This window comes from Lathyrus oleraceus, chromosome 6 (assembly GCF_024323335.1).
Source record: "Lathyrus oleraceus cultivar Zhongwan6 chromosome 6, CAAS_Psat_ZW6_1.0, whole genome shotgun sequence".
Classification (NCBI taxonomy): domain Eukaryota; kingdom Viridiplantae; phylum Streptophyta; class Magnoliopsida; order Fabales; family Fabaceae; genus Lathyrus; species Lathyrus oleraceus.
Window position 1 is genome coordinate 311450144 of NC_066584.1, and position 25117 is coordinate 311475260.

Genomic DNA, 25117 nt, shown 5'->3' on the forward strand with positions numbered 1-25117 from the left:
AAACCTCACAAAACCAAAACATCCAACAACCCTATCTCTACCAAACACCCCAACAACCTTTCCAACCTTTCCTCGACGCATCGTTCACAACCATGTCTCCATTCAACCGTCCCGGTTGTCCATCAATGAGTCAACCACAACCCAACTTCTCTAGCATGGGTCATGAGCTCAGCTACGGCGGTACACCATCGGTGCATACTGAAGACTATGCTGACTTGTCTGACTACCTCAACAGGCATTCTCCTGTAGTTGGAAGTGACACTCCTGGCCCCTCAGATGCTCAAACACCGGTACCGAATCATTAACGTGGGTTAGGCCCATGGGTTAGGGTAGCTAGAGGATGTGGGACCGAAGATCGATTAGGTGATCCCGGTCATCACCATTAGGTTTCTTTGTGTAAACGGCAAATTTTATTAATATCAATTGGTCATATATCAAATTTATCTATCACGTATACCATTTACAAAAAAAATCATCTTATCCTGAGGCTCTAATTGAATTGGCGTCTCCTCTTAAGTACTAGACAAGGGCGTCAACCCAATTGACGCCTCCATTTAAGTATTTAAGAGGAGACACCAATTAAATTGACGTCTCCTTCTAAAAATGGGGTAGTTTGAGAATTTTTTTAAAACCAGAGGTATTTTGAGAATTTCCTTAAAAAAAGTGGGTTATTTTAAATTGATGTAAAAAAATTGTAGAAGGAACTATAGGAAAGATCGGAGAATGAGTAGTGAAAGCAAAGCAGCAGAGTATTTCTGCAAGGACTTTGAATGGGAACAACTTAGATCAGAAATCGAATCAAACCCTTCTCTTCGCCACCATTTCGATTCATCATCTTCTTCTTCCACGCAATCACCTCAATCAGACGTTCAAGCTTGGAAGCAATTTCACACCCGTCACTCCTCCGGCAAATTCTTCAAGGTTCCATTCCATTCCTTCTCTTTACACCTCCCACATTCACTTCATTCACCCCCTAATTTCTCTCCATATTATTCAGGAGAGACGCTATTTGCTAAAAGAGTTCCCACAATTGCTTTCCTCTCCCCCAAATTCTAACCCTAAACTCTTGGAAGTTGGTTGCGGCAACGGAAGCACCGTTCTTCCTATTCTACGGTATTTTCTTTTCTTTTCTCAACCTTTATTTATTCTTCCTCACGCTATTGATTTTTTTATATACTTTGTAGGGAAAACAAGGATGTTATTGTTTATGCATGCGATTGTAGTGACGAGACTCTTGATAGAGCTAAGGAAATTATAAATGCAAATGCAAATGCAAATGGAGTTGATTCGTTTAAGCATCGTTTTCATACTTTTTGTTGCGATGTTTCCACTAATGGATTCCCAAATTGGTTGGCTTGCAACCATTGCAGAGACAATTTTTTGCAAAAAAAGTCATGTTCTTTGTTAGGTTAATTTTCTTGACTGTAATGCTGTTTATTTTTAGGTATTTATTTATTCATGTTAATGCTTGATGAAATGTTAAGAGACTTTGTTCTTTTTGGTTTCTCTTAGATGTCAAAGAGGATAATGGACTGAATGTCAAGGAGCCGTGTTCATCGGAAGGACTTGACTGTTGTGTTGGAGGAGTTGATTTTGTAACATTGGTATGAGCTTTCTCTTATGTAATCATGGTGCTACTGCTTCTAGAGTTTTAGCCTATTTTAGTTAGAGCAAATTGTTTTGTTTTAATGAAGTCTACTTAATAGCTTTTTTAATGTTTGTGATTTGTGAAATTGAACTTAAGTATACTTCAAGATGAATCAACTGTTAAGAAAGTGGCCGGGCTTCAAACTGCTCTTTCATTATGCTGCACGAAGTTCCTTTGTACATACAGTCATGTTTCTGTTTGTAATGTACTAGTGGCTCTTATTTGTCAGTTGCATTTATTGTTTACTACACATTTGTCTGTACTCGAATGGTTTGTTGTGTTTGTGTTGCTTAATATTTCTACACCAGCACTCTGTATTCTTCCTTGTCTCAATATGGTGCATTATGTTCCTTGTTCTTCATTGGTTTAATTTGAAAGATTCATTATTTCATGATTTAATCTCAGTGGTTTCCATCATTAGTCTTTAATATATTTAACAGTTTCTTTAGTATTCAGTACAATTTTCTCAGTGATTGCCTTTTGTGATGTTTAATCTTCTTCCATATACAAAAGTATTTTGTATTTATTCTATAAAATAAATTGTAGACTCGGCTGTATGTTATTGAATATTGTTAACTTAAATGACCTCTTATAGTAAATGTTGCTTATTTTTGTATAATGTCAGATATTTACTTTATCAGCAGTACCGTTGGAGAGGATGCCAAGGTCCATCAAGGAATGTTTTAGTGTGTTAAAGCCCGGAGGCATGGTTTTATTTAGGGACTACGGTAATAGACAAACTTACCATCTTATTCTTTTCAGAGCTTTTGGGCAAATAAATCTATTGGTTTAGTAGATTTTTATGTCACATTAGTTATTTTGAATCCTAAATTGCTGACAGTGGCTGAACCCCATGTAATCAGGCCTCTATGATATGACCATGCTTCGATTTGAACCAGACAAGAGAGTGGGATTCAGGGAATACATACGCTCAGACGGAACGCGGTCATATTTCTTTTGTTTGAATACTGTCCGAAACCTATTTTTGGGTGCAGGCTTCATTGAGGTACATACTTCTTTGATTGAAAAAGAAGAGCTTTGGGTTTAATATAACTTATAATTCTCTATTTAACCTTTATATTAGTTTACTTTTGATCCTGCATAAAGTTCAATACTTGCTAGTTTTCATATATGTCAAACTGGTTTAGTAAATGTTTGGGTTCCTTTTTGGGAGAGCCAAAAGTGATTTTAAAGGCTTAAAATTGATTTTGTTATAATTGAAGGTCCTTGACTAAAATCAATTTTACAGTATGAGTTCATTTAAATGTAAAATACAGAGTCTTCCAACTGTCAACCTTCCTATAGTTCTTCTGGTGTCCAGAGTCTCAACTTTCTGAGGTGTTTCTGACATATTGTTTCTGCTTACTACCACTAAAGTCTGACTTTCTATGAACTCTGCAGCTTGAGCTTGATTATTGCTGTGTTAACTCTGTGAATCGCAAGAAAGGGAAGAGCATGCAACGAGTGTGGGTTCACGGGAAGTTCCAGAAGCCTGCACTGTGGTAGTTTTCAATGATCTCTCTTGGCTGAGTTGTGTAAAATCCCATGAGTTCGTTATTAGAAAGTGAAATGTTTTGATGTGCAGTGAATGAAATGTTAGTTATCGGAAAGTAAGAAGATAACTTTCCAATTAGAACATCTATTTATGAGTTTGTTTACATTTGTTGAATTGAATATGAATTCTGTTGGGGTGAAAACACTACGGCGAGGTAACACTATCGGTCACCAGATCGGCGTGGTAGTAAATGGACTGTCTACATAGGTATTACTCATCCGTTTTATTACAGTGCTATTATGAGAGACTATTTTTGGATTTTGCTAAGTTGGAGTGAAAATAAGCAAGATGAGACTATATAAGATTTTTTTTTTTAAAATTTGACCTGACTTTTTTAAAAGTTGGACTTTTGATTGCTTCTAATAAAAAGTTTATTTTGGTTTAAGACTTTTAAAAGAGTTATTAACCTATTAAAAAGTCTATTTTGTTTTAAGATTTTAAAAAGGAATATTTGACAGTTTTAAAAAAGTCTAATATCTTAATAAATAGTTTCATGTTTTGTTGATAAACTTGATTAAAATAATAATAACACAAAACAAAAGCAAAATTAACACTTTTTGCAACATACCTTTTTTTTAAAAGACAGGGCCGGAGCCTAGAAAAAGAAAATTACAACAAAATTAACTTTGGTAGTGCGGATCCTATAGCATCAGAGTGACCTAAATGTCTAATAATTTCTTGAAAAACTTCTTCAAAACTCAAATCTTCTCCGGTAGTAGTCTCATATTTTGTCAAAGCATTTGCACAAACCATCACTTATCCATACCAGAGCATTATCTGATTCTATCAACCCGGCCGACAGTGCAAGTTCCACCTTCACCACACTGCATATTCCAAGATGTTTGGTGAATCCTCCTAAACACTCATCATTATCGATGCCTCTAATTATATCTCTGGACCCTAACACCCTACCACCTAAACAAGTTCCATCAGTGTTGAGACTCACCTAGTCCCTCTCTGGTGGCTTCCAATCCATCATACTCAATATCATCATGATTCTTAGCAGCAATAATCTTGTTATTATTCATTGCTTCCACATAGTCATTTATTCTACTGTGTATATTTAATTCCATCGAGGAGGGCCTATTATAATTATCATCATGATACTCCTTGATACTCCTTATTCCTCAAAGTCCAGAGCTATGGCAACTCCCCACCCAAAGACTGGCCCAATACAGATTCACACTAATATTAAGATTGATCCACTTTGTAAGCTCCAATGTGAAAAACATTGCTCTTATAGTAGTTTGCACCATGTGTGTCCAGAATTGAAACACTTTGGCGCAGTCCCATAAGGCATGTAACGTCGTTTCCTTGACACCCCCACAGATTTTGCAATCTGCTCCTCCAAGCCCTTTGAGACTTTTGTTGTAGTTGGTTAATAATCGATCATGACAAATCAACCAAATAAAGCTTCGAACTCTCTCTTGCACTTTCCACCTCCAAATATTCCGCCATTGAACATCGTCGGTAATGTTACATTTCTCACTGATGCTCTCATAACTGGTTTTGATGGAAAAAATTTCACTACTGAAATCGGCGAACATATATATGTCTTCCCCATACTCCCTTATGGGAGGAAGTATAGCCTTAATGCTCTGTAATATCTCCCCAGGAATCCAAGAAATAAGCTTCTGTCAATGCCATTCACCATCGTAATCCACTAAATCCTTGACTTTTTCTTGTTCTAGATTATTTGCTTTCCAATTCGATAATTTGTTCGCTATCTGTTCCACAAGGTATTGGTAGTCTGTCCTGTTCAAACTCCTTCCATTTAGAGATACTCCCAGATACTTGCCCATATTTTGTGTTTCTCGATATCTTCGAGGTCTGGATCAGTTTGGTTCTCATCCCTCTCTGAACATTCTTGGAAAACATAATACATGTTTTCTCTTTATTCACTTCTTGCCCCGACATATCTCTGAATGTCCACAAGATGTTCATTAAGCTATTCATCTGCGAACATTAAATGTGACAGCCATAGACATTCCTTCCCCATATGCAAATCTTTCTAGTTGTCGGTGCTCACAACTTCCATGAGAAGAGACATTTTTTCCATGCATAACACAAAGAGGTAAGGTAAGAGGTAAGGTGAAATGGGATCTCCTTGACGAATGTCCTGTTGCGGTATAAAGTATTTGTCCATACGCAGCATTCCATTTGACACTAGTTTCCACACTAGATACGAAGTGCATGATAACATTTATAATATTATCTGCAAGATGGATCTCGCAAAGCACTCTCCAAATGAAGTCCCAGTTGATTTTATCGCAAACTTTCGAAAAATATACTTTGATAATGAAGTAACCTTTCTTCCTTTTCATGTAGTTCAAAGAATGCAGGACTTCTTTGGCAATAATGATATTCTCCTAAATGTTCCTCCCCGGAATAAATCCTATTTGAAAGGGCGATACAATTCTCATAAAAGTCAAACAGAGATTACATTTGTTTTTTCCATCAGATCCAATTCTCGCCGTCAAGAATTGGAAGAGAATTCGGAAGGTCATTAGTACCATTCATCTTTGCAGCGATTGATTAACAACTGATTAACAACTTACGATCCTGAAAACACGATCACCGACGTGTGATTCTTGAAAACACAATAAAAAAATCAAACCGGAATTCTAGATATTAATTTGTCAAGACATGAGACACTTTTAGTGAGAAGGGAAAGAGAATAAGAAATAAAGATTGTATTATTGAATGATTCTGTTATAAAATAAAATTATAAAATATCTATTTATATATAATCAAGTGATTTGACTGCTAAATAACAAATATAATAATCCTAATCCCTAAATATCTTTGGACATGAATTTTACACAACTTAAATTATATTATATCTCAACAATACTCACAATACCCACCGTATATATCCTTAAAGCATTCTCAATTTTGTATCAAACTTTTCAAAAATTGCATCACAGAATTTAAATCATCAACCAACTTGTTACTAGTTTCTTAAATAACTCAAATTATTGACATTATCAATTACACTTTCAACATCTTCGACTATAGACGGCCTGATCTGAGCTCAAGCCTATTGACATCTCTATGTATCAATTAAGTATCAACCCCTAAGGAGACCGTTTCTGATCAAGCAGATTCATGAAATCACAATAACTGCTATAAAAGATAAACTCATTTCTCTTCTCAGATAGACTATGGCAATTACAAACTGCACGCCAAATCTGAGTCGATATACAACAATGACAAATTAGAAGGACAACCGATTCATATTCTTAATCACTGAAAAGATAAGTATCACCATATTTGGTCATAGTACCTTTCTATTTACAGAAGCAAATCTTTCCACAAATTGTTAAAATATTTTCTCTTTAAAAGGATAGTTCTAATTTGCACCAATTTCAAAGAAATTAAGTAATCATACTACTAGTTGATATGAAATTAAAGTCACACAGACTACAGTTAATTGAGCTGCGTCAAGCAATTTAGTTTATTCACAACTCAATCAACTTTTCAACAAAAAGAAAATAATTACTACAAGTTGTTAGTAGTTGAAAAGTCAAAATTTACTAACTTTTACGTATGAGTGGACGCATGTGTGTGTCATAGTTGGATTTGATAGCCCTAATTCTACTAGAGCCGTGTACTCCACTGCTTTCTTAATTTTAAAAAATAATTAGGTTAAGCGTCAAATACTTTTTAACTAAAGAGACCAATTAATTATTGATGTTTATTAAGCATTATTAGTACCTTGTTTTGAGAATAAAAAATGGTAGGTGCATGTTTTCTTAATGCGTGTTCTAACTTATTTTTCCTTAAATAATTGATTGTTTCTTTAAATCTGACTTTAACATCATTATAGTACCAGACATCTTATAGACACTTAATTAGGGGAAATTAGGATAAAGCATTGAGATTTGAGTGGTACGACTTTTTTATTTATTACTATAATTTTATTTATTTTTCCACATTTAACATTTATTTTTTAAGAAAATAAAAAAGACATTCAGATACAACAATAATATTTGAAATATTTTATTATAAATTCATATAGAGTGTTAGAGACAAAAACAGAACTTCAAGTTTCAAGAAAATTTATGTACAGTATACGAGTGAAATCTAATGATAGGACTGAAAGGAATTATACTTTTGCTTAAAGCAATTTGAAAATGGAACCATACTGAGATTGAGACTGAGCCTGAGGCCTAAGTGGGTCAATGAGGTTCACTCAAAAGTCCTTTCACCGAAAATAAATTTCCGAGTTTCTGAACTATACACACTGCAGGATTAGGAATCCAATTAGACGTAACTAATTATGATTTGACCAAAAAAACAAGACATAAATAGGATGCAAATTTAAATATAAAATAAAATTTTAAGTAATACTAGGGCCTTAAATATATATATATATATATATATTTTGTTAAGGTCAACTCAGGCGTCAAATATATATATATATATATATATATATATATATATATTATATATATAATATATATATATATATATATAATATATATATATATATATATAATATATTATATATATATATATATATATATATATTTTGTTATGGTCAACTCGGGCGTCAAACAAAGAAATATTTTTATTTTGGAGATTTTTTTTTAAGAACAACACATATTTATGAGAGATATGTCATATATTTATTCAAAATCTTAAGGTGATAAGTGTGTGGATTCTCCCACTTATAAATACTCAGTCTCGACACTTCTAACTAATGTGAGACTTTCTCACACTACTCACACTTGTTATTCTCAGCACTCTCCATCAAGTTTGAGTAGGGCTGGAAATGAGTCGAGTCGAGTCGAACCTGTCGTCAGCTCGACTCGACTCGATAAGAATTGGTTTAGCTCGAAACTCGACTCGAGTTCGACACGAACTTTTTTTTAAGCTCGAACTCGACTCGTTTTAAGTTCTTGAACAACTTGGTTCAACTTGTTAGGTTCAGTTTGTTTACTTTACGGACTAAAAAGTCGTTTTTTAAAGTTTAATTTTTTTAATTATATTTGACATTTTAAATTATTCTTTTTAAAGGGAAAATATTAAAATAAAATAAAGCTTTCAAGAGATAAATTTAAAAGTCTAATTCAAAAACTATTCTTTTTGAGTTTAAGTTTGTCTCAAAAACTATTACAAATACAATAAAATAGTACAACAAAAACTATTAGAAATTGATACATTTCCATCACAAAATGATTATTCAACTTCAATCTTTATTACACCAACTGTCAGCTGATTTACTGTCATAGCTAGTAAGGAAAGGATAACCTGCAAGATGGAAGAGGATAATTTTTAAGCCAATTAAATTCATATATCAGAATACCAACACAACATGATCATGGTATGCTATGCTAAATCAATTACTTCTATAAATAAATTCATTTAAAATATATCACAAATAGCAGTACCTTTAAGATATATCACAAATATCAGTACTTCATATATCACAAATAGCAGTACCTTAAATCAATTCTTTTTAAATTCATGAAATTTCTAGATTTATGTTACAACATTGGTATGGTTTGAACACCATATTAAAGCTCACAAATTAATATATATTGCAGCTACCTTTTAAATATATCACAATTAACACAATACTAGTTCCTCATATATAACAAATAGCAGTACTTTAAATGATTAATTCTTTTTAAATTCATGAAATTTCTAGATTTATGTTACAACACTGTTATCGGTTTAAACACCATATTAGTTGTATGAGATGCTAACAACTAACAAGTAATAAAGACTAAATACACAGTTAATTATACAACAACCTCACTCACCTGCATTGATAGCTCTCTACTTATCATCAAGGGAGTAATGTAATTTCTGTTTGTACTTGCTCCACCTATTAATAAAAAGAAGAATTTAGTTTTAAAAATTATCAATGCTATTTTTAAAAGTTTATATTATACTTAATAATCAAAAGAGAGCATATTACCTTAGGTTTGTTCCTAATTCCATGCAATATTCGAAGCCAATCACCACCACAAATTAAAGCTTCGATAGTAGATGAACTTAAAGAAGCTCGAAATGAATCGATAACTCTCCCTCCGGCGCTAAAGGTTGACTCCGAAGCCACAATAGATATTGGAATGGCAAGAACATCTGCTGCCATATGGGACAACACTCTATATTTTCCACAATTCAATTTCCACCATTCCAAGGCACAAAATGACATATGGTCTTTATCTTTAGGTTTGTAAGTTGGCTCATTCAAATACTCTTCAATTTCAGATTTTACAGTAGGAATTGCTTGTTGTTCTTCGACATAATTCATTAACAATGACCATCCTGAGGATTTTTGTGACTTCAAAATAAGCTCATTTTGATCAACACCACTTCTACTAGATCCTTCTTCACTATGCTCACTAAGTATATCAGCATACTCTTTGTACATATCATCAAGCGCGATACGCACATTTTCTATATTTTCTCTAGCTTCAACTTCCGGATAAATTAAGGGAAAACACATGTTAACTGTAACACCCCGATAAAAATATGATAATTATTTAAATTAAGTTAATAGTATATTTATTAATTTAATTAAATAATTGGATTATTATTGGAATTATTATTATTATTGGAATAAAATAAATTGGAATAATAAGTTGGAATATATATAAAGAGTTCCATTTGGTAAAAAGGGTTTTTCACGTGAAAACCAGAGAAGCGACAGAAAGTGAGAAAAGGGCAAAGAGGAAGAGCAGGAGAAGAAGGTTGAAGAAGGAAAAGCTTGAAGCTAAAGGATTTGCCGGATTAACTCAGGTAAGGGGGGTTTATCGTCGTTTAATGGGTATTATGGGTTAACATGTAATGGGTAGTAATAAGCCATTGAATTGACCCTAATTTGGATGATGAATGTTGCAAATTGTGATGATCAAATTACGTTAAAAACTGTGATTGAATCTATATTTGGATGAGTTGTGATTTTCTGGACGTGTAGCCGTTTACGGAATCGAAATCGGAGGTCCGGAAGTCCTCCGACGGTGAAAAATGCGGGTAATTCTGCATTCTGTTCGTGTTAGCGCAGGAACAGCTTTCTGTCTTGCGTTAACCGGTTAACCCAGGGTGTTAACCGGTTAACACTGTTATGAATTATGAAAAATTGCTGTCTGTCTTGCGTTAACCGGTTAACCCAGGGTGTTAACCGGTTAACACTGTTAAAATGTGTCAGGAAGCGTGTTCTGTGTTGCGTTAACCGGTTAACCCAGGGCGTTAACCGGTTAACACTGTGTGAAAAGTGAAAAATTATATTTAAATGTGGTGTGCATATTTGATGTTTGGCCTATATTGGCGTATGATATAATAGGGATCATTTCCCGTTGTTTTGAGCAGTAGGGGTATTAGTAGAGTGTGCTAATACTGTGATTGATTATGTGGCATGACATGATATGATTATGTGATAAATATGTTGATGATGTATGATTGTATGCATAATGTTGTGATTATATCTATTATGTATGCTATTGTGAATGGACTGTTTATGGCTTAGAGTGTGAGCATATGTCCATTGTGGATTGTTGATGGTTGCATTGCTAGGTGATTTAGCGTGCATGTTATGGCCTTTATGGTGGTAGCTAATTCCCATGGTGAGGAATTAGTGATGAGTTATTGTGGATTGTTGTTGATGTTTGCATGCTAGGTGATTTAGCGTGCATAGCATAGCCCTTGGGGTGGTAGCTAATTCCCATGGTGAGGAATTAGTGATGTGAGTCACTAGGTCTCAAATGAGTGGGACTAGTGAGCTTGGTAGCCGTATCTGGATTTGATCGGTGAGGTTGAACTATATGTTCACGAATAGTCGGTACCGCATGCATGGAGTCTCATTGCATAATGTATGTATGGCGTATAATATGAATGGATGTATTCCAATATTATACGTGTGTTTTATGTTGGATTGAGTATGAGTATGATTTTGAGTTGATGTTGCCGTTACTGAATGTGTGATCTGATTTGGGTGATGAAATGTGTTAAATTACTTAGCATTACATGATATTTTATAATGCTTATTATATCGATTGAGGAACTCACCCTTACAACTATGTTTCAGGTAACGAGCAGTGAATTGAGTAGAAGCTAGTGCTTGGAGTCTAGTGTAGTTCCTTAGTGGGTCATGCTCTGGTAGATGTAACATCGGGACGGGATGTTTTACTTTGTTTTCATTTTGGTTGTTGAACAGCTTTACATGTAATGTGTTACATGGTTTGCATGATTGATTAGATCTCTATCCGCTGCGAATTATGCAATGTTTTATTTTGATAAATAAATGAGCATGACGAATTATTTTGATGAATGGTGTGAAGTGTCAGTGTGACACCCTTAAATTGCATATCTACTCTGATTTATATTTTGTTGAATTAATTAATTATTGGGGTATTTTAGAAGGGTGTTACATTAGTGGTATCAGAGCATAGTCGGTCGAGTCGAGTCGTAATTATTCTGTTCCCCTGTACGGGATAGGTGTTGTGTAACCCTATCAGTACTTATTGTTTTAGCTTGTTGGGTTTTCAGAATAGAGATGGCTGGAAGAGGTAGAGACGATGCTGCGATTGCTGAGGCTCTGGGTATGCTAGCTGGAGTACTTGGAGGAAATCCGAATGTTGTGGGAATGGGAGTTGCTCGTCAACTGAGTGAGTTCCAGAAGAACAATCCTCCAATGTTCAAGGGAGCATACGATCCAGATGGTGCTCAGAAGTGGTTGAAGGAGATCGAGAGGATCTTCCGAGTGACTGAGTGTGCCGATAACCAGAAGGTCAGGTTTGGTACGCATATGCTGTCAGAGGAAGCAGATGATTGGTGGGTTGCTACCCGCACTGAGTTGGAAGCTGCTGGAAGTGCTGAGATCACTTGGGCGGTGTTCAGAGAGAGATTCCTGAGGAAGTACTTTCCAGAGGATGTCAGAGGAAAGAAAGAGATAGAGTTCTTGGAATTGAAGCAGGGCAATCGGTCTGTTACTGAGTATGCTGCTAAGTTCACAGAGCTGTCGAAGTATTACACTCCCTATGATGAGGCTACTGGGGAATTTTCAAAATGTGTGAAGTTTGAGAACGGGTTACGTCCCGAGATCAAGCAGGCTATTGGGTATCAGCGGATTAGAGTGTTTTCTGACTTGGTTGACTGTTGCAGGATTTTTGAACAAGATACCAAGGCCAGAGCGGAGAGCTATCAGCAGAGGGTTGATAGGAAGGGCAAGAATCAGAATGATCGTGGGAAACCATATGCAGCTGGCAAAGGTTTCCAGAGACAGAGTGGGATGAGGAGACCTAGTGGGGGAGACTCCAGTGCCCCTGTTAAGTGTTACAGATGTGGTCAGGCTGGACATCGTTTCCATGAGTGTACCAGTACTGAGAAGAAGTGTTTCAAGTGTGGAAAAGGTGGTCACTTGGCTGCAGAGTGCCGGTTGAAAACTATGACTTGTTTCAACTGTGGAGAGGTGGGTCATATCAGTCCACAGTGTCCTAAGCCGAAGAGAGAGAACCAGTCGGGAGGCAAGGTCTTTGCTTTATCGGGTTCTGAGACTTCTGCAGATGATCGTTTGATCCGAGGTACGTGTTATATTAATGGCTTTCCTCTTGTAGCTATTATTGACACAGGTGCGACTCATTCCTTTATATCTTTGGATTGTGCTGTGAAACTTAAATTAGAGATATCTGAGATGCATGGTAGTATGGTGATTGATACTCCTGCGAAGGGTTCAGTGATTACTACTTCAGTTTGTTTAAATTGCCCTTTGAGTATTTTTGGTAGAGACTTTGGGATGGACCTCGTGTGTCTTCCACTAGTGCAGATTGATGTTATCTTGGGTATGAACTGGTTGGTGTTTAACCGAGTTTATATCAACTGTTTTGATAAGACTGTGATCTTTCCTGAGATTGAGGAAGGAAAGAGTTTGTTTCTATCAGCAAGGCAGGTGAATGAGGCAGTAGCAGATGGGGCAGAGTTGTTTATGCTGTTAGCGACTTTGGAGGCTAAAGATAAACTGGTGATTTGCGATCTAGCCGTGGTGTGTGATTTTCCTGATGTGTTTCCTGAAGAAGTGAATGAATTACCGCCAGAGCGTGAAGTTGAGTTCTCGATTGATTTGGTACCTGGTACTAGGCCGATGTCGATGGCTCCGTACCGTATGTCTGTTGTTGAGTTAACTGAATTGAAGAGTCAGTTGGAAGATCTGTTGGATAAGAGATTTATTCGTCCGAGTGTGTCACCGTGGGGTGCACCAGTGTTATTGGTTAAGAAGAAAGAAGGTACTATGAGGTTGTGTGTGGACTACAGGCAACTGAATAAAGTGACGATCAAGAATCGGTATCCTTTGCCGAGGATTGATGATTTGATGGATCAGTTGGTTGTGTCGCATCACGCGAAAAACCGGCGGGAAAGGAAAGAAACAACAGAGCCGCCACCGTGCGTTATTTATCCCAAAAGAGGGAAAGGAAACGCTCAGAGTAAACCTGGGAAAAGACATGGTCTCGCGACCAAAGAGAATGGGTTCGGGAGTCGGTTATGCGAAGGGAAGGTATTAGCACCCCTACGCATCCGCAGTACTCTACGGGATCCACGCACAAAAGGAAGGAATATTGGTTGCTAAACACTGCTCACACTCACACACACTGGCTGAAAGAAACGCAAGAGACTGACTGAAACTGACTCGGCAGGATGTCGCATCCTGGGCCTACTTAGTCTATCAGGCATAGACATCAGAGTCGAAGTAGTTCGGACTGGGGAAACGACACATGCTCGCTAGGATATCGCATCCTATGCATACGTATCTTCTCGGACGAGAGAAGAATCAGAGCATTCGTAGCTCGGCTGACACGCACACAGACAAACAAGACACAGGCAAACGTGGAGCCCGAATGCCAATCACTGGACTTACATCAGCATCCGAACCAAACACACGCACACTGGAACCCAAATGCCACTCGATGGACTTACATCAGCTTCCAAGCACACAACAGCACAACAAGTTAATAGGGAGTCGGGGACTCAGCCTATAACTGTCAAACACACACAAAAAAGAAAAAGGGCGCCCGGAGAGATCAGCTCAATCTCCTGCCTACATACTTCATCTGGTATGAAGATCAGGGCGATGTAGTTCCCCTACGGAGGGATAAAGGACTAGCCTAACCAGATAACAGAGGGAGACACAACTAGGGAGACTACGACTCGAGCCTAGATGTTATCATACAAATTCATCCCTAAGTTAAGGTTTCTAGCTAACTTGCACAGGAAGCAAGCCTATCCTAATCATGACTTGCACAGGAAGCAAGCCACACACACATTTAACTTGCACAGGGAGCAAGCCAAGCAAAAACCTAACTTGCACAGGAAGCAAGTCTAAACTAACCCTAACTCGCACAGGAAGCAAGTCAAACAAACATACAAGCACAGATAGCACACACTATACACAAGCAAGTGGCTCAAACAAGGGTTAGGTTTTAGTCGAGGGGTCATATCAACCTCAACAAACAAACCTCTGGAACTGGGTGAATGATCGGTCACCATTTTACTTGATTTTCATCATGTTCTCGGCCAAAATTCATCAATGTGGTAACCCTTTATTTTGAGTTTTAGTGTTTAAATTTTAAGTATTTCATAGTTGAGTAGATTTATGTTTATTTTGCTTTTGGTGTTAATTTAAGTTTTTAGATGCGTTTTATGTCGTATCCATGGTATTGTGCATGTTTCAGAAGTAGTTGAAGAGTCGGGGTGCCAAGGCAATAGTGGAAGAGTGAAAGAAAAAGAAACAAAAAAATAGAAGAAAATTCCTGGAGCCAAACACGGCCCGTGTCTCCTGACACGGCCCGTGCTGCAAGAAAACATTTGTTCCCATACAAAAACCAGGGGGCTGACACGGCCGGCCGTGTTGCTTGGCACGGCCCGTGTCAGCAAGTCTGAAGAAAAAAAAAGAATTTTTATAATTGAGAGCCAACACGGCCGGCCGTGTTGCCTGGCACGGCCCGTGTTGGCTGGCGCGCTGAATTTTTCCAACTTCCAATTTTCACTCATGAAGTGATCCCGAAGGGCAATTTTGACTTTTTGGCTGGGCTGTAATGTGTACTACGCTATTTAGACCTAATGAAAAGACAGAGAAGGGAGGACGGAACAGAGAGAACTAGAGAATCAAGATTTCTGGAGAACGGAGGTCATCAAGCGCGGAAGCAATTGAAGATCGAAGCTATCTAATCTCTTGTAATGTCTAATTTTATATTTGTACCTTCTTTGAATATTATCATGAGCTAAACCCCCCAATGCTAGGGGGGTGTCCCTGAATTGCTTTTGTAATGAACCTTTTTCCTACAATGTTATGAATGTCTATGTTTTTATGAAATCAATTTGTTATAGCACGAGTGTAATGCTTGCCGTATTGGAAAATTAGGTATTGATTTGGAGGTAAAGGAGGTCTGACAAATCCCTTTATCACTATGTGTATAACAACATCGCTAATTTCGCTTAGGAATGAGGATCTAATAGTGATGATGGGAAATTCTTGATATTCATACATGGGATTAATATTCTTTTGAATGACTAAGGAATTGGGATTTAAAATTGAATGTTAATGGTTTCTGGCTAAGGAATTAGGGGAAACTACTCTTGAGAATCATATTGAATCATTCGAATATAGATATCATAAAATAAGGAATAAGTTTATTTCAGAGCAATTCATACACCCTTGATCTAGCATGTTTAACTTGTCTGTATTCAAAAATCTCTACTTTATTTCCTTTATATTTTACAAAGCAAAATCACTCTTCACTTACCAGCCCAAGGATATTTTGTTCAATTGAATCATTATCAACACTGATAGTTCCTACGCAGTCCTCGAGATCGATACTCAGGATAATTCCTTTTATTACTACATCGGTGGAATAGTACACTTGCTATTTTCCCGATCAAGTTTTTGGCGCCGTTGCCGGGGACTGCCAAACTATCTGTAATAATTATTCAATTGGAATTTTGTTGCTCTGCAACTAAATTTTACGTTATTTTTTTTTGTTTATTTCACTTTGCCTATCCTAACCACTGTCTAATATTTTATGCGAGGTAAGGCCTCAGCTGAATTTCTTTTTGACGCAGAACCAGAACGATCGTTGCGAGCACGAATCCGAAAAGCCCGACACGACAGACTGGAAGTGACAGAAGAACCGCTGATAGTTTCTGACTCTGAGAAAGAGGGAACCGTTTCTATTCATTCGGAACACTCTGATTCTGGAAATTCTGATACCGAACCTGAAACTATGGCAGCTGATCCACCTCCTGCGGAGAGACTATTAGGTGATTACGGAGGAGCAAATGCCCCGCCTGGAAGGATGACAATTGTGAATCAACCAGTCAATGTTGCCCACTTTCAACTTCACCCCTCAACGATACGGCAACTAGAAAGGAGACCTTTCGCAGGAAAAATTAACGAAGATGCCAACAAGCATTTGCAAAGGTTTCTGACTATGACTACGTCGTTAAAGATTGAGGGACACTCTGAGGAAGCTAAGAAGCTGGTCATGTTTCCGTTTACATTGTCAGAAGATGCTGAAGAGTGGTTCTACTCTTTACCTGCTGGAAGCATCACAACTTGGCAACAGATGGAGACAACTTTTCTCAACGAGTACTTTCCGGCCTCTGTGTACATCCGAAAGAGGTACGACATAGTGAATTTTAAACAGAAGGAAGGAGAGTCACTTGGAGATGCGTATAAGAGGTTTAAACGATTGTTGGTTGCTTGTCCTACTCATAATATGGATGCAACGGAGCAAATGCAGAATTTTGTAAATGGTCTTCGGATGAAGACTAAGCAACTCATTGACACAGCAGCTGGTGGCTCAACCAACTTTACAACAGCCACTGGTATTAAAAAGATTATCGAAGCCATTGCAGCCAATGAGCACCTGGAGTTGTATGACCGCAGTGTTAGTCAACCCGAAGGGATAATTGACCTGAAATTGGCGAGTCAAGTGGTGAAGATGGAAGATCAAATAGCAGCTGAAGTAGAAAGAAGACTGAAGAAGATGGCTATCGATACTCAAACTGTGGCACAAGTTCAACCGGTTCAACCAACGCAATCTAGTATTTGTGAAATTTGTGGAGGACCTCATCTTACTGCACATTGCGTTGCAACCGCACAACAAATTGAGGAGATCAAGTTCTTGAGGCAGAACAACCCTTATTCAAATACATACAATCCGGGTTGGAAAAACCATCCAAATTTCTCATGGAAGGATCAACAAGGACATGTGCAGAACCAACCACAGCAACAACAATTTCGACCTCAGCAACAACAACCGTATCAACAACAGTTTCAGCAACAGGTACCAAGAAAAGCTGATTGGGAGCTTGCCATTGAAAAGATGGCCGCTCAAAGCTCTCAATTTCAAGAAGAGACTCGAAGTAATTTAAAAAACACAGGTGCTTCAATTAAGAATCTTGAAATACAGATGAGTCAGATAGCCCAACAACTAGCGGGTTCTCAACAACAAGGCGCGTTACCGAGTTCTACGATTACTAATCCAAGAGAGAATAATCATGTGAATGCGGTGACCACAAGGAATAGTAAGTCGAAAGAAGTACCTGAAAAGAGTTCTGAAGAAGAAGACTTATTGCTTGAAGTTGATCTAGAGATAAAAGAAAATGAGGTCGCGAATGAAGAGGTCACTAGTGATGAAAGAGTGGTCAAAGACAAAGTTATTGATCCAAAACCGGCCGTCAAACTACCATACCCAACAAGAAATAAGAAGAAAGGGCAGCATGAGAAAAACTTTGAGAAGTTCCTGGAGATGTTTAAAAAGCTTGAGCTAAACATTCCGTTCTTGGAGGCGCTTGAGCAAATGCCTACCTATGCTAAGTTCATGAAAGACATCATCTCGAAGAAGCGGACCATAGAGACTAACCCGCTCATTCTAACGGAAACTTGTAGTGCCATTTTGCAGGGTATGAAGGTTCCGGTGAAGAAGAAGGATCGAGGTTCTGTAACTATTCCTTGTACCATTGGAGATAGATCCTTCAAGAAAGCTCTAATTGATTTGGGAGCGAGTGTAAGCCTTATGCCGCTGTCCATTTATAAGAGGTTGGGGATAGGAAAAATTCAAGATACAAGAATGACACTTCAGTTTGCTGACCACTCTGTGAAGAGACCTTATGGGATAGTAGAAGATGTGCTAGTAAAGATTGACAAGTTTGTGTTTCCGGTGGATTTTGTCATTTTGGAGATGCCGGAAGATGAAGAGATACCAATCATTTTGGGGAGGCCATTTTTAGAGACCGGGAGATGTTTGATCGACATAGAAGAAGGCACGATGACTTTGAAAGTGTATGATGAAGAGTTAAAAATTGATGTGCGAAACACCATGAAGTACAAGGATGACGTTGCCACTAGTCAACATATTGAGATAATTGATCAAATATGTGAGAAGAAAAATTGCTTGACAACACAAAAATTACCTTTGGAAAGAGTGTTGAGTTTATCAATTTTTAACGAAGAGGAAATAGTTGACGAGAAAGATATGGAAGTAGTATTCATGATGGAAGCATCACCCCCTTTCAAAGGTTATCGGCACAACCGGTGGGAAGATTTACGGCAGCCCTTAGTGGAAGAAAAGAAAGATGAACAGAAGAAGGGGACCGAATTGAAACAACTCCCGGAAAGCCTCAAATATGTATTCTTAGACACAGAGAGTAAGTGCCCGGCCATCATAAGTTCACATCTAGAAGTTCTTCAGGAAAATAAGCTTGTCAAAGTTTTAAAAAAACATAAGAGTGCTATTGGCTGGTCTATTGAGGATTTGAAGGGAATAAACCCCACAATATGCATGCACAAAATTCTCATGGAAGATGATCACAAGCCGGTTGTCCAACCTCAACGACGACTTAACCCAGCAATGAAGGAAGTGGTCAGAAAAGAGGTGGTTAAACTGTTAGATGCAGGGATGATCTATCCCATATCTGATAGCTCGTGGGTAAGTCCGGTTCATGTGGTGCCAAAGAAAGGTGGAACTACAGTGATAAAAAATGAGAAGAACGAGTTGATACCAACAAGGACAGTCACTGGTTGGAGGGTATGCATCGACTATAGAAGACTGAATCTTGCCACCAGGAAGGACCATTTTCCCTTACCATTCATTGATCAGATGTTGGAAAGGTTAGCCGGTCATGATTATTATTGTTTCCTCGATGGATACTCGGGATACAATCAGATAGCTGTTGCACCAGAGGATCAGGAGAAGACCGCATTTACATGCCCTTTTGGTATTTTTGCCTACAGAAGAATGCCATTCGGGTTATGTAATGCACCAGCAACGTTTCAGAGATGCATGCAATCAATCTTTGCAGATATGCTTGAGAAGCATATGGAAGTCTTCATGGACGATTTCTCAGTTTTTGGTAAGTCTTTCGATAATTGCTTGACTAACCTTGCTCTGGTGTTAGAAAGGTGCCAACAAACAAATCTTATCCTGAACTGGGAAAAGTGTCACTTCATGGTACGTGAAGGGATAGTCTTGGGTCACAAAATCTCCTACAAAGGAATAGAAGTGGACAAAGCAAAGATTGAAGTCATCTCAAAGCTTCCCCCACCGATGAATGAAAAAGGTATTAGAAGTTTCTTAGGGCATGCGGGTTTTTACCGTAGGTTCATAAGAGATTTTTCTAAAATAGCAAAACCCTTAACGACTCTTTTAGTTAAGGATAATACCTTTGTTTTTGATAAAGAGTGTGCTGTGGCGTTTGAAACACTAAAGCAAAAATTAGTATCAGCACCTATTGTTGTAGCCCCGGACTGGTCTTTTCCTTTTGAGATAATGTGTGATGCAAGTGATATTGCAGTGGGGGCAGTTCTTGGGCAGCGTCGTGAAAAATTGTTACATGTCATTTATTATGCTAGCCATGTGTTGAACCCCGCACAGATGAATTATGCGACAACTGAAAAGGAGTTGTTAGCCGTAGTGTACGCCTTTGATAAATTCAGGCAATATCTGCTGGGGTCTAGAGTCATTGTGTATACTGACCATGCTGCTTTGAAGTATCTTTTTGCCAAACAGGACTCTAAGCCAAGACTTCTTAGGTGGATCTTACTCCTTCAAGAGTTTGATGTGGAAATTCGTGACAAGAAAGGATGTGAGAACACTGTTGCCGATCACCTCTCCCGTATATCACCTATCGAAGAGACAGAAGACAATCGTCCAATAAAGGACGAGTTCGTTGATGAACATATCCTCGCTTTCAACGGAGTGCCATGGTTTGCCGATTATGCAAACTATCTGGTCGGTGGGATAATCCCCGATGATTTTGATGCTAACAAGAAGAAAAAGTTTGTGCATGATTGCAGGTTCTACTTGTGGGACGATCCTTTCTTGTATAAGAGAGGAGTGGATGGACTTATCAGGAGATGTGTTCCAGAGGAGGAACAAAGGGATGTGTTGAAAGCTTGCCACGACTCTGACTATGGAGGACACTTTAGTGGTGACAGAACCGCCGCCAAGGTTCTTCAATCTGGGTTATACTGGCCAACTTTATTCAAAGATGCTCAACAAATAATTAAAGAGTGCGACAAATGCCAGAGAACGGGAAACATCTCAAAAAGAAATCAGATGCCCCAAAATGCCATGTTAGAAGTTGAACTCTTTGATGTGTGGGGTATCGATTTCATGGGTCCCTTCCCACCATCTTTTGGGAAGCAGTACATCTTAGTGGCGGTGGATTATGTCTCAAAGTGGGTGGAGGCCGTGGCCCTACCAACTAATGATGCTCGAGTGGTGATTAGGTTTCTAAAGGAGACTATCTTTGCGAGGTTCGGAGTACCAAGAGCTTTAATAAGTGATGAAGGAACACATTTTCTGAATCATCTTATGGAGAAGCTCCTCTTGAAGTATAATGTGAAGCATCGAATTGCGACTCCGTACCACCCTCAAACTAGTGGGCAGGTGGAAGTGTCAAACAGGCAACTCAAACAAATCCTTGAAAAGACCGTAAACTCATCCCGCAAGGATTGGGCAAGCAAGTTGGATGATGCACTTTGGGCTTACCGAACGGCTTTCAAAACACCAATTGGTATGTCACCATACCAGTTAGTTTACGGCAAAGCCTGCCATCTACCGCTTGAATTAGAACACAAGGCATTTTGGGCTTCAAAATTTTTGAATATGGATTTATCCAAGGCAGGAAGTTCTCGGATCCTTCAGCTCCATGAATTAGAAGAATTTCGGAATCGTGCTTATGAAAATGCTAAGGTCTATAAAGATCAAACAAAGAAATGGCATGATAAAAGGATAGTGAAAAAAGAGTTTTATGAAGGACAACTGGTCCTTTTGTATAATTCTCGATTGAAATTATTTCCTGGGAAATTGAAATCCAAATGGTCAGGCCCGTTTGTTGTTCACAAAGTTTTCCCTCATGGAGCGATTGAATTAAAGAATCAAGCAAACGGGGATACATTCAAAGTCAACGGTCAGAGGTTAAAGCCATATTACCAAGGACAAGAAATTGGTCAACCACATGTTGCTCGTCTCACTGGATGAGATGAACAACCGTCGAGCCATGCGACGTTAAACGAAGCGCTTCGTGGGAGGCAACCCACGAGTTTTCAATTTTTCTCTCTAATGGTTTTTGTGTGTTTTTAATTTTTGTTTGAGTGTGAATGTTTGTAGATAAGAGCAGTGTGCTACTGGTGAAGGTGAAAAAAAAAAAAAAAAAAAAATTCTAAGGGAGGAACAACTAAGGTGTTCAACCGTGGACGTGTATAAGGAAAAATGCAAGGCAAAACAAGGCAACACGGCCGGCCGTGTGGGCTAGCACGGGCTGTGTTGCAGGCTTACCTCGTGCCCATACATTTTCCAGAGGCGCAACACGGGCTGCCGTGTGTACCAACACGGGCCGTGTTGCTTGGTGACATCTTGCCCATACATTTTCCAGAGGAGCAACACGGGCAGCCGTGTGTGCGAACACGGGCCGTGTTGCTTGGTGATTTCTTCCCCATACATTTTCCAGGGAGGCAACACGGCCGGCCGTGTGGTCCAGCACGGGCCGTGTTGCTGTGCGAAACTCAGAAATTTTTTTAAATTTTGGAGACGTTGGAGTGGGGCCCACACGTCTTTAAATACCTTTTTCCACTCCCCCACTCACTTTTCAGCCACTTCATCTCTTCCAACCCTATTTTTCTCTCAAATCTCTCAAACTCCATAACCTCCTTCACCTTAAACCTCATATTTCATCATCATTCAACCATTGTTTTTCAAAGTTCCTTCACAGAAGTTGGGCCGTTTCTCGCACTCTACACCGTGACGGTATTCTTTTTCCCTATCTCCACTATTTTTTTCTGCTAACTTTTTCAGGTGACCATTATGCCCCCGAAAAGAGCCGACCGAGGAAAGGCCGTGGTAGAGACCTCAAGACCAAGACAAAGGTCCCGACGGATGCCAAATGCACACGGCATCATTTTTGAGGATGATGATCATGTCGAAAGGTACAAGACCCACCTTAAAAGGAAGCTTGTACCTACAAGGTATGTTTGTGATGATACTATGAGTGCATTAGGAATTCTAGATGATGTATCCCAAATGTTCCACAATTTAGGTATTTTTGAATTTATGCATGCTGATGTGCCTACCTATGAACGCATCACTCTGGAGTTCCTAAGCACTGTTAAATGTAAATTGGAAAAAAATTGGACTGGTCATGTCTATGAATATTTTGGTACCATGAGTTTCCGACTTTATAACGAAGATTACTCGATGTCGGTTATTCAGCTTGGGCAATGCCTCCGGTTACCATTGGTAGGATCCGGGGCAGTGCCAAATGACTTTTCTGCAGGTTCTTTTTGGTCCTCTATTACAGGTTTACCACAGTACGAACCCCGGAGTGCAAAGGCATCATGGATTCAAAACCCGTGCTTCCGATATGCTCAAAAAGGGTTAGCATTCACCTTGTTTGGACGAGGAGATAGTACAGGTGTAGCGGCAAAGCGGGAGTTATTTTTGATGCATGCCATGGTTAATGAGGAACCAGTGAATGTGGCGGCATTCGCCGCGGACCATTTAGGTACCATGGGGCGTGCCAGCTCAGGAGCCATTTCTGTGGGAGGTATGATAACACAAATTGCTGACTGGTGTGGTTGTAGGCCGGTGTTGGACGGAGAAACCCTGATGCAGGCGTTGGGTAAGCTTGACCTAAATGCCCTGTGTACGCAAGGCATGCTCGAACAAAGCCGTCATGGGTATGTCTTGGTAAGCCGAACACGCCGGCTGTTCCGTTTACCGAACACTGATAAAACTACTGTTGATAACAATGAGAATTGGTTGTATACCTCTGTTGACCCCGAAGAGGCGGGAGAAGATGAATTGTTTGCAGGTGATACGAGGGAGGAAGATGCACCGGCAAGGGAGAGAGCTGTTCCTCACCCTCACACCTCTCACCACAGAGGTATGGGAGCCTCCTCTGCTGGTTGGACACCCATGGACATGGATCAGTTCCGTGTCGAGCAGGCTCGCCAGGGAGCGGAGATTGATAGGATCGTGACAGAGCAGCTCCGTCAAGGGGCTGCCATTGATGATATTCAAAGGATGATGCAACATATGATGTTGCAATTTCCACAGCACCCGCCTCCGCAGTAGACACTGTAAGTCCCCTTTGCATTTGGGTTTAAACATTGGGGTCAATGTTTAGTTCAAGTGTGGGGGGGTTCCTTTCATTGTTTTAATTTATTTCCGTTTTGGTTTTTCATTTTTTTAAGTTAATGTTCCTTTGATTTCTTTTATGTTCAACTGTGTGGATGTTGGGTTACAGATTGATGGATAAAAACCAGAGGTGTGATGGAAGGATGGTTAGTGGATGAAAGACACAACCCGAACTCACGCTCCCGAGGCACCCTGGAAATTTATGCAGTCGAAGAAAACTATTGTTGGACGCAGTGGGATGGAAACTGGATTGAGATAGAAGTATGGTACACCTGAACCAAAAAGAAGCTACATTACACAGAGAGTGCTTTTGAACCTGCAAGTTTACCCCACATGGTGAGATTACAAAAAGCCAAATACTAAGAGATCATCATGAGAGTTAATCCAGGTATGACTCTATCGCTCTAGTTTTGCGTACGTTCTACTGACATAGCACTGCATTATGACACACACTGAGGCACATTTTTGTTGTTTAACCTTGAGCCTTTCCAGCCACCCTTGTACGTTTTATCCGTTGCGAACCCCTTTGAGCCTTTAACCATTTTGTTTGTTGTAAACCGCTTATGTTACCCTATGGCCAGAAAAAGAAAAAAATATATAATAATCTCTTCTACCCTTGCTCGGCATGAATGTTGTGGATTTTGGAAACTGTGTTCAATTCTAAGTTTGGGGTGGCAAATCTAATACAAAAGGGACAAGTGTGCGACAAATTGTTACAAGAAAAGAGAAAAGAAAAATTGGAGGCTCTTTGAATGCTCCGAAAAAAAAAAAATGGAAAAAAGAAAAGGAAAAAAAAAAGAACTCATCAAAACGCACTTGTCCCAAACATTTGAAATACTCAATCAGTTGAGTAAAGTTAAATAGTCGATGTCGAACCCCTTCAGATCAAAATAAGCACAGGTACAAGAAACATAACAGGAGTGCCGAGCCCAAACCCCTTGTGTATCCGTTTGTTGTTTACCCTACCTGTCCTAAGCCCCGTTACAACCCTAAGTCCTCCAAAAGTGTGTGAATTATGTTTGTGCAATAGAAGTAGAATTTATTCAAAAACTAAGAGTCGATATTGCATATACTGTCTTGAGTGCTAACACTGAGAGATTGTGTGAGATGTATGAAAAGCTTGCAGGTAAAGAGGTGCTGGACAGTGAGGTGTAGCGGATAGTTCGGATTGGGTGGCCAACGTCTTGACCATGAAGGTAGGAAACTCGGTGCGAATAACATCGGCTGCATAGTGGTAAAAAAAGGAATTTTGGGGTGACCTCTGTTTGT

General features: G+C 38.9%; 1 protein-coding gene across 1 annotated transcript; it reads left to right on the forward strand.

The window, feature by feature from the left end:
* The first annotated feature begins 663 nt into the window (after positions 1-663).
* Positions 664-3461, forward strand: LOC127096593 (uncharacterized). The gene is made up of 7 exons (XM_051035142.1): positions 664-921; positions 998-1113; positions 1185-1408; positions 1513-1604; positions 2274-2376; positions 2512-2654; positions 3050-3461. The coding sequence occupies exons 1-7, from the start codon at positions 724-726 to the stop codon at positions 3152-3154; spliced, it is 981 nt and encodes a 326-aa protein (XP_050891099.1). The 5' UTR covers positions 664-723; the 3' UTR covers positions 3155-3461.
* The last annotated feature ends 21656 nt before the right edge of the window (positions 3462-25117 follow it).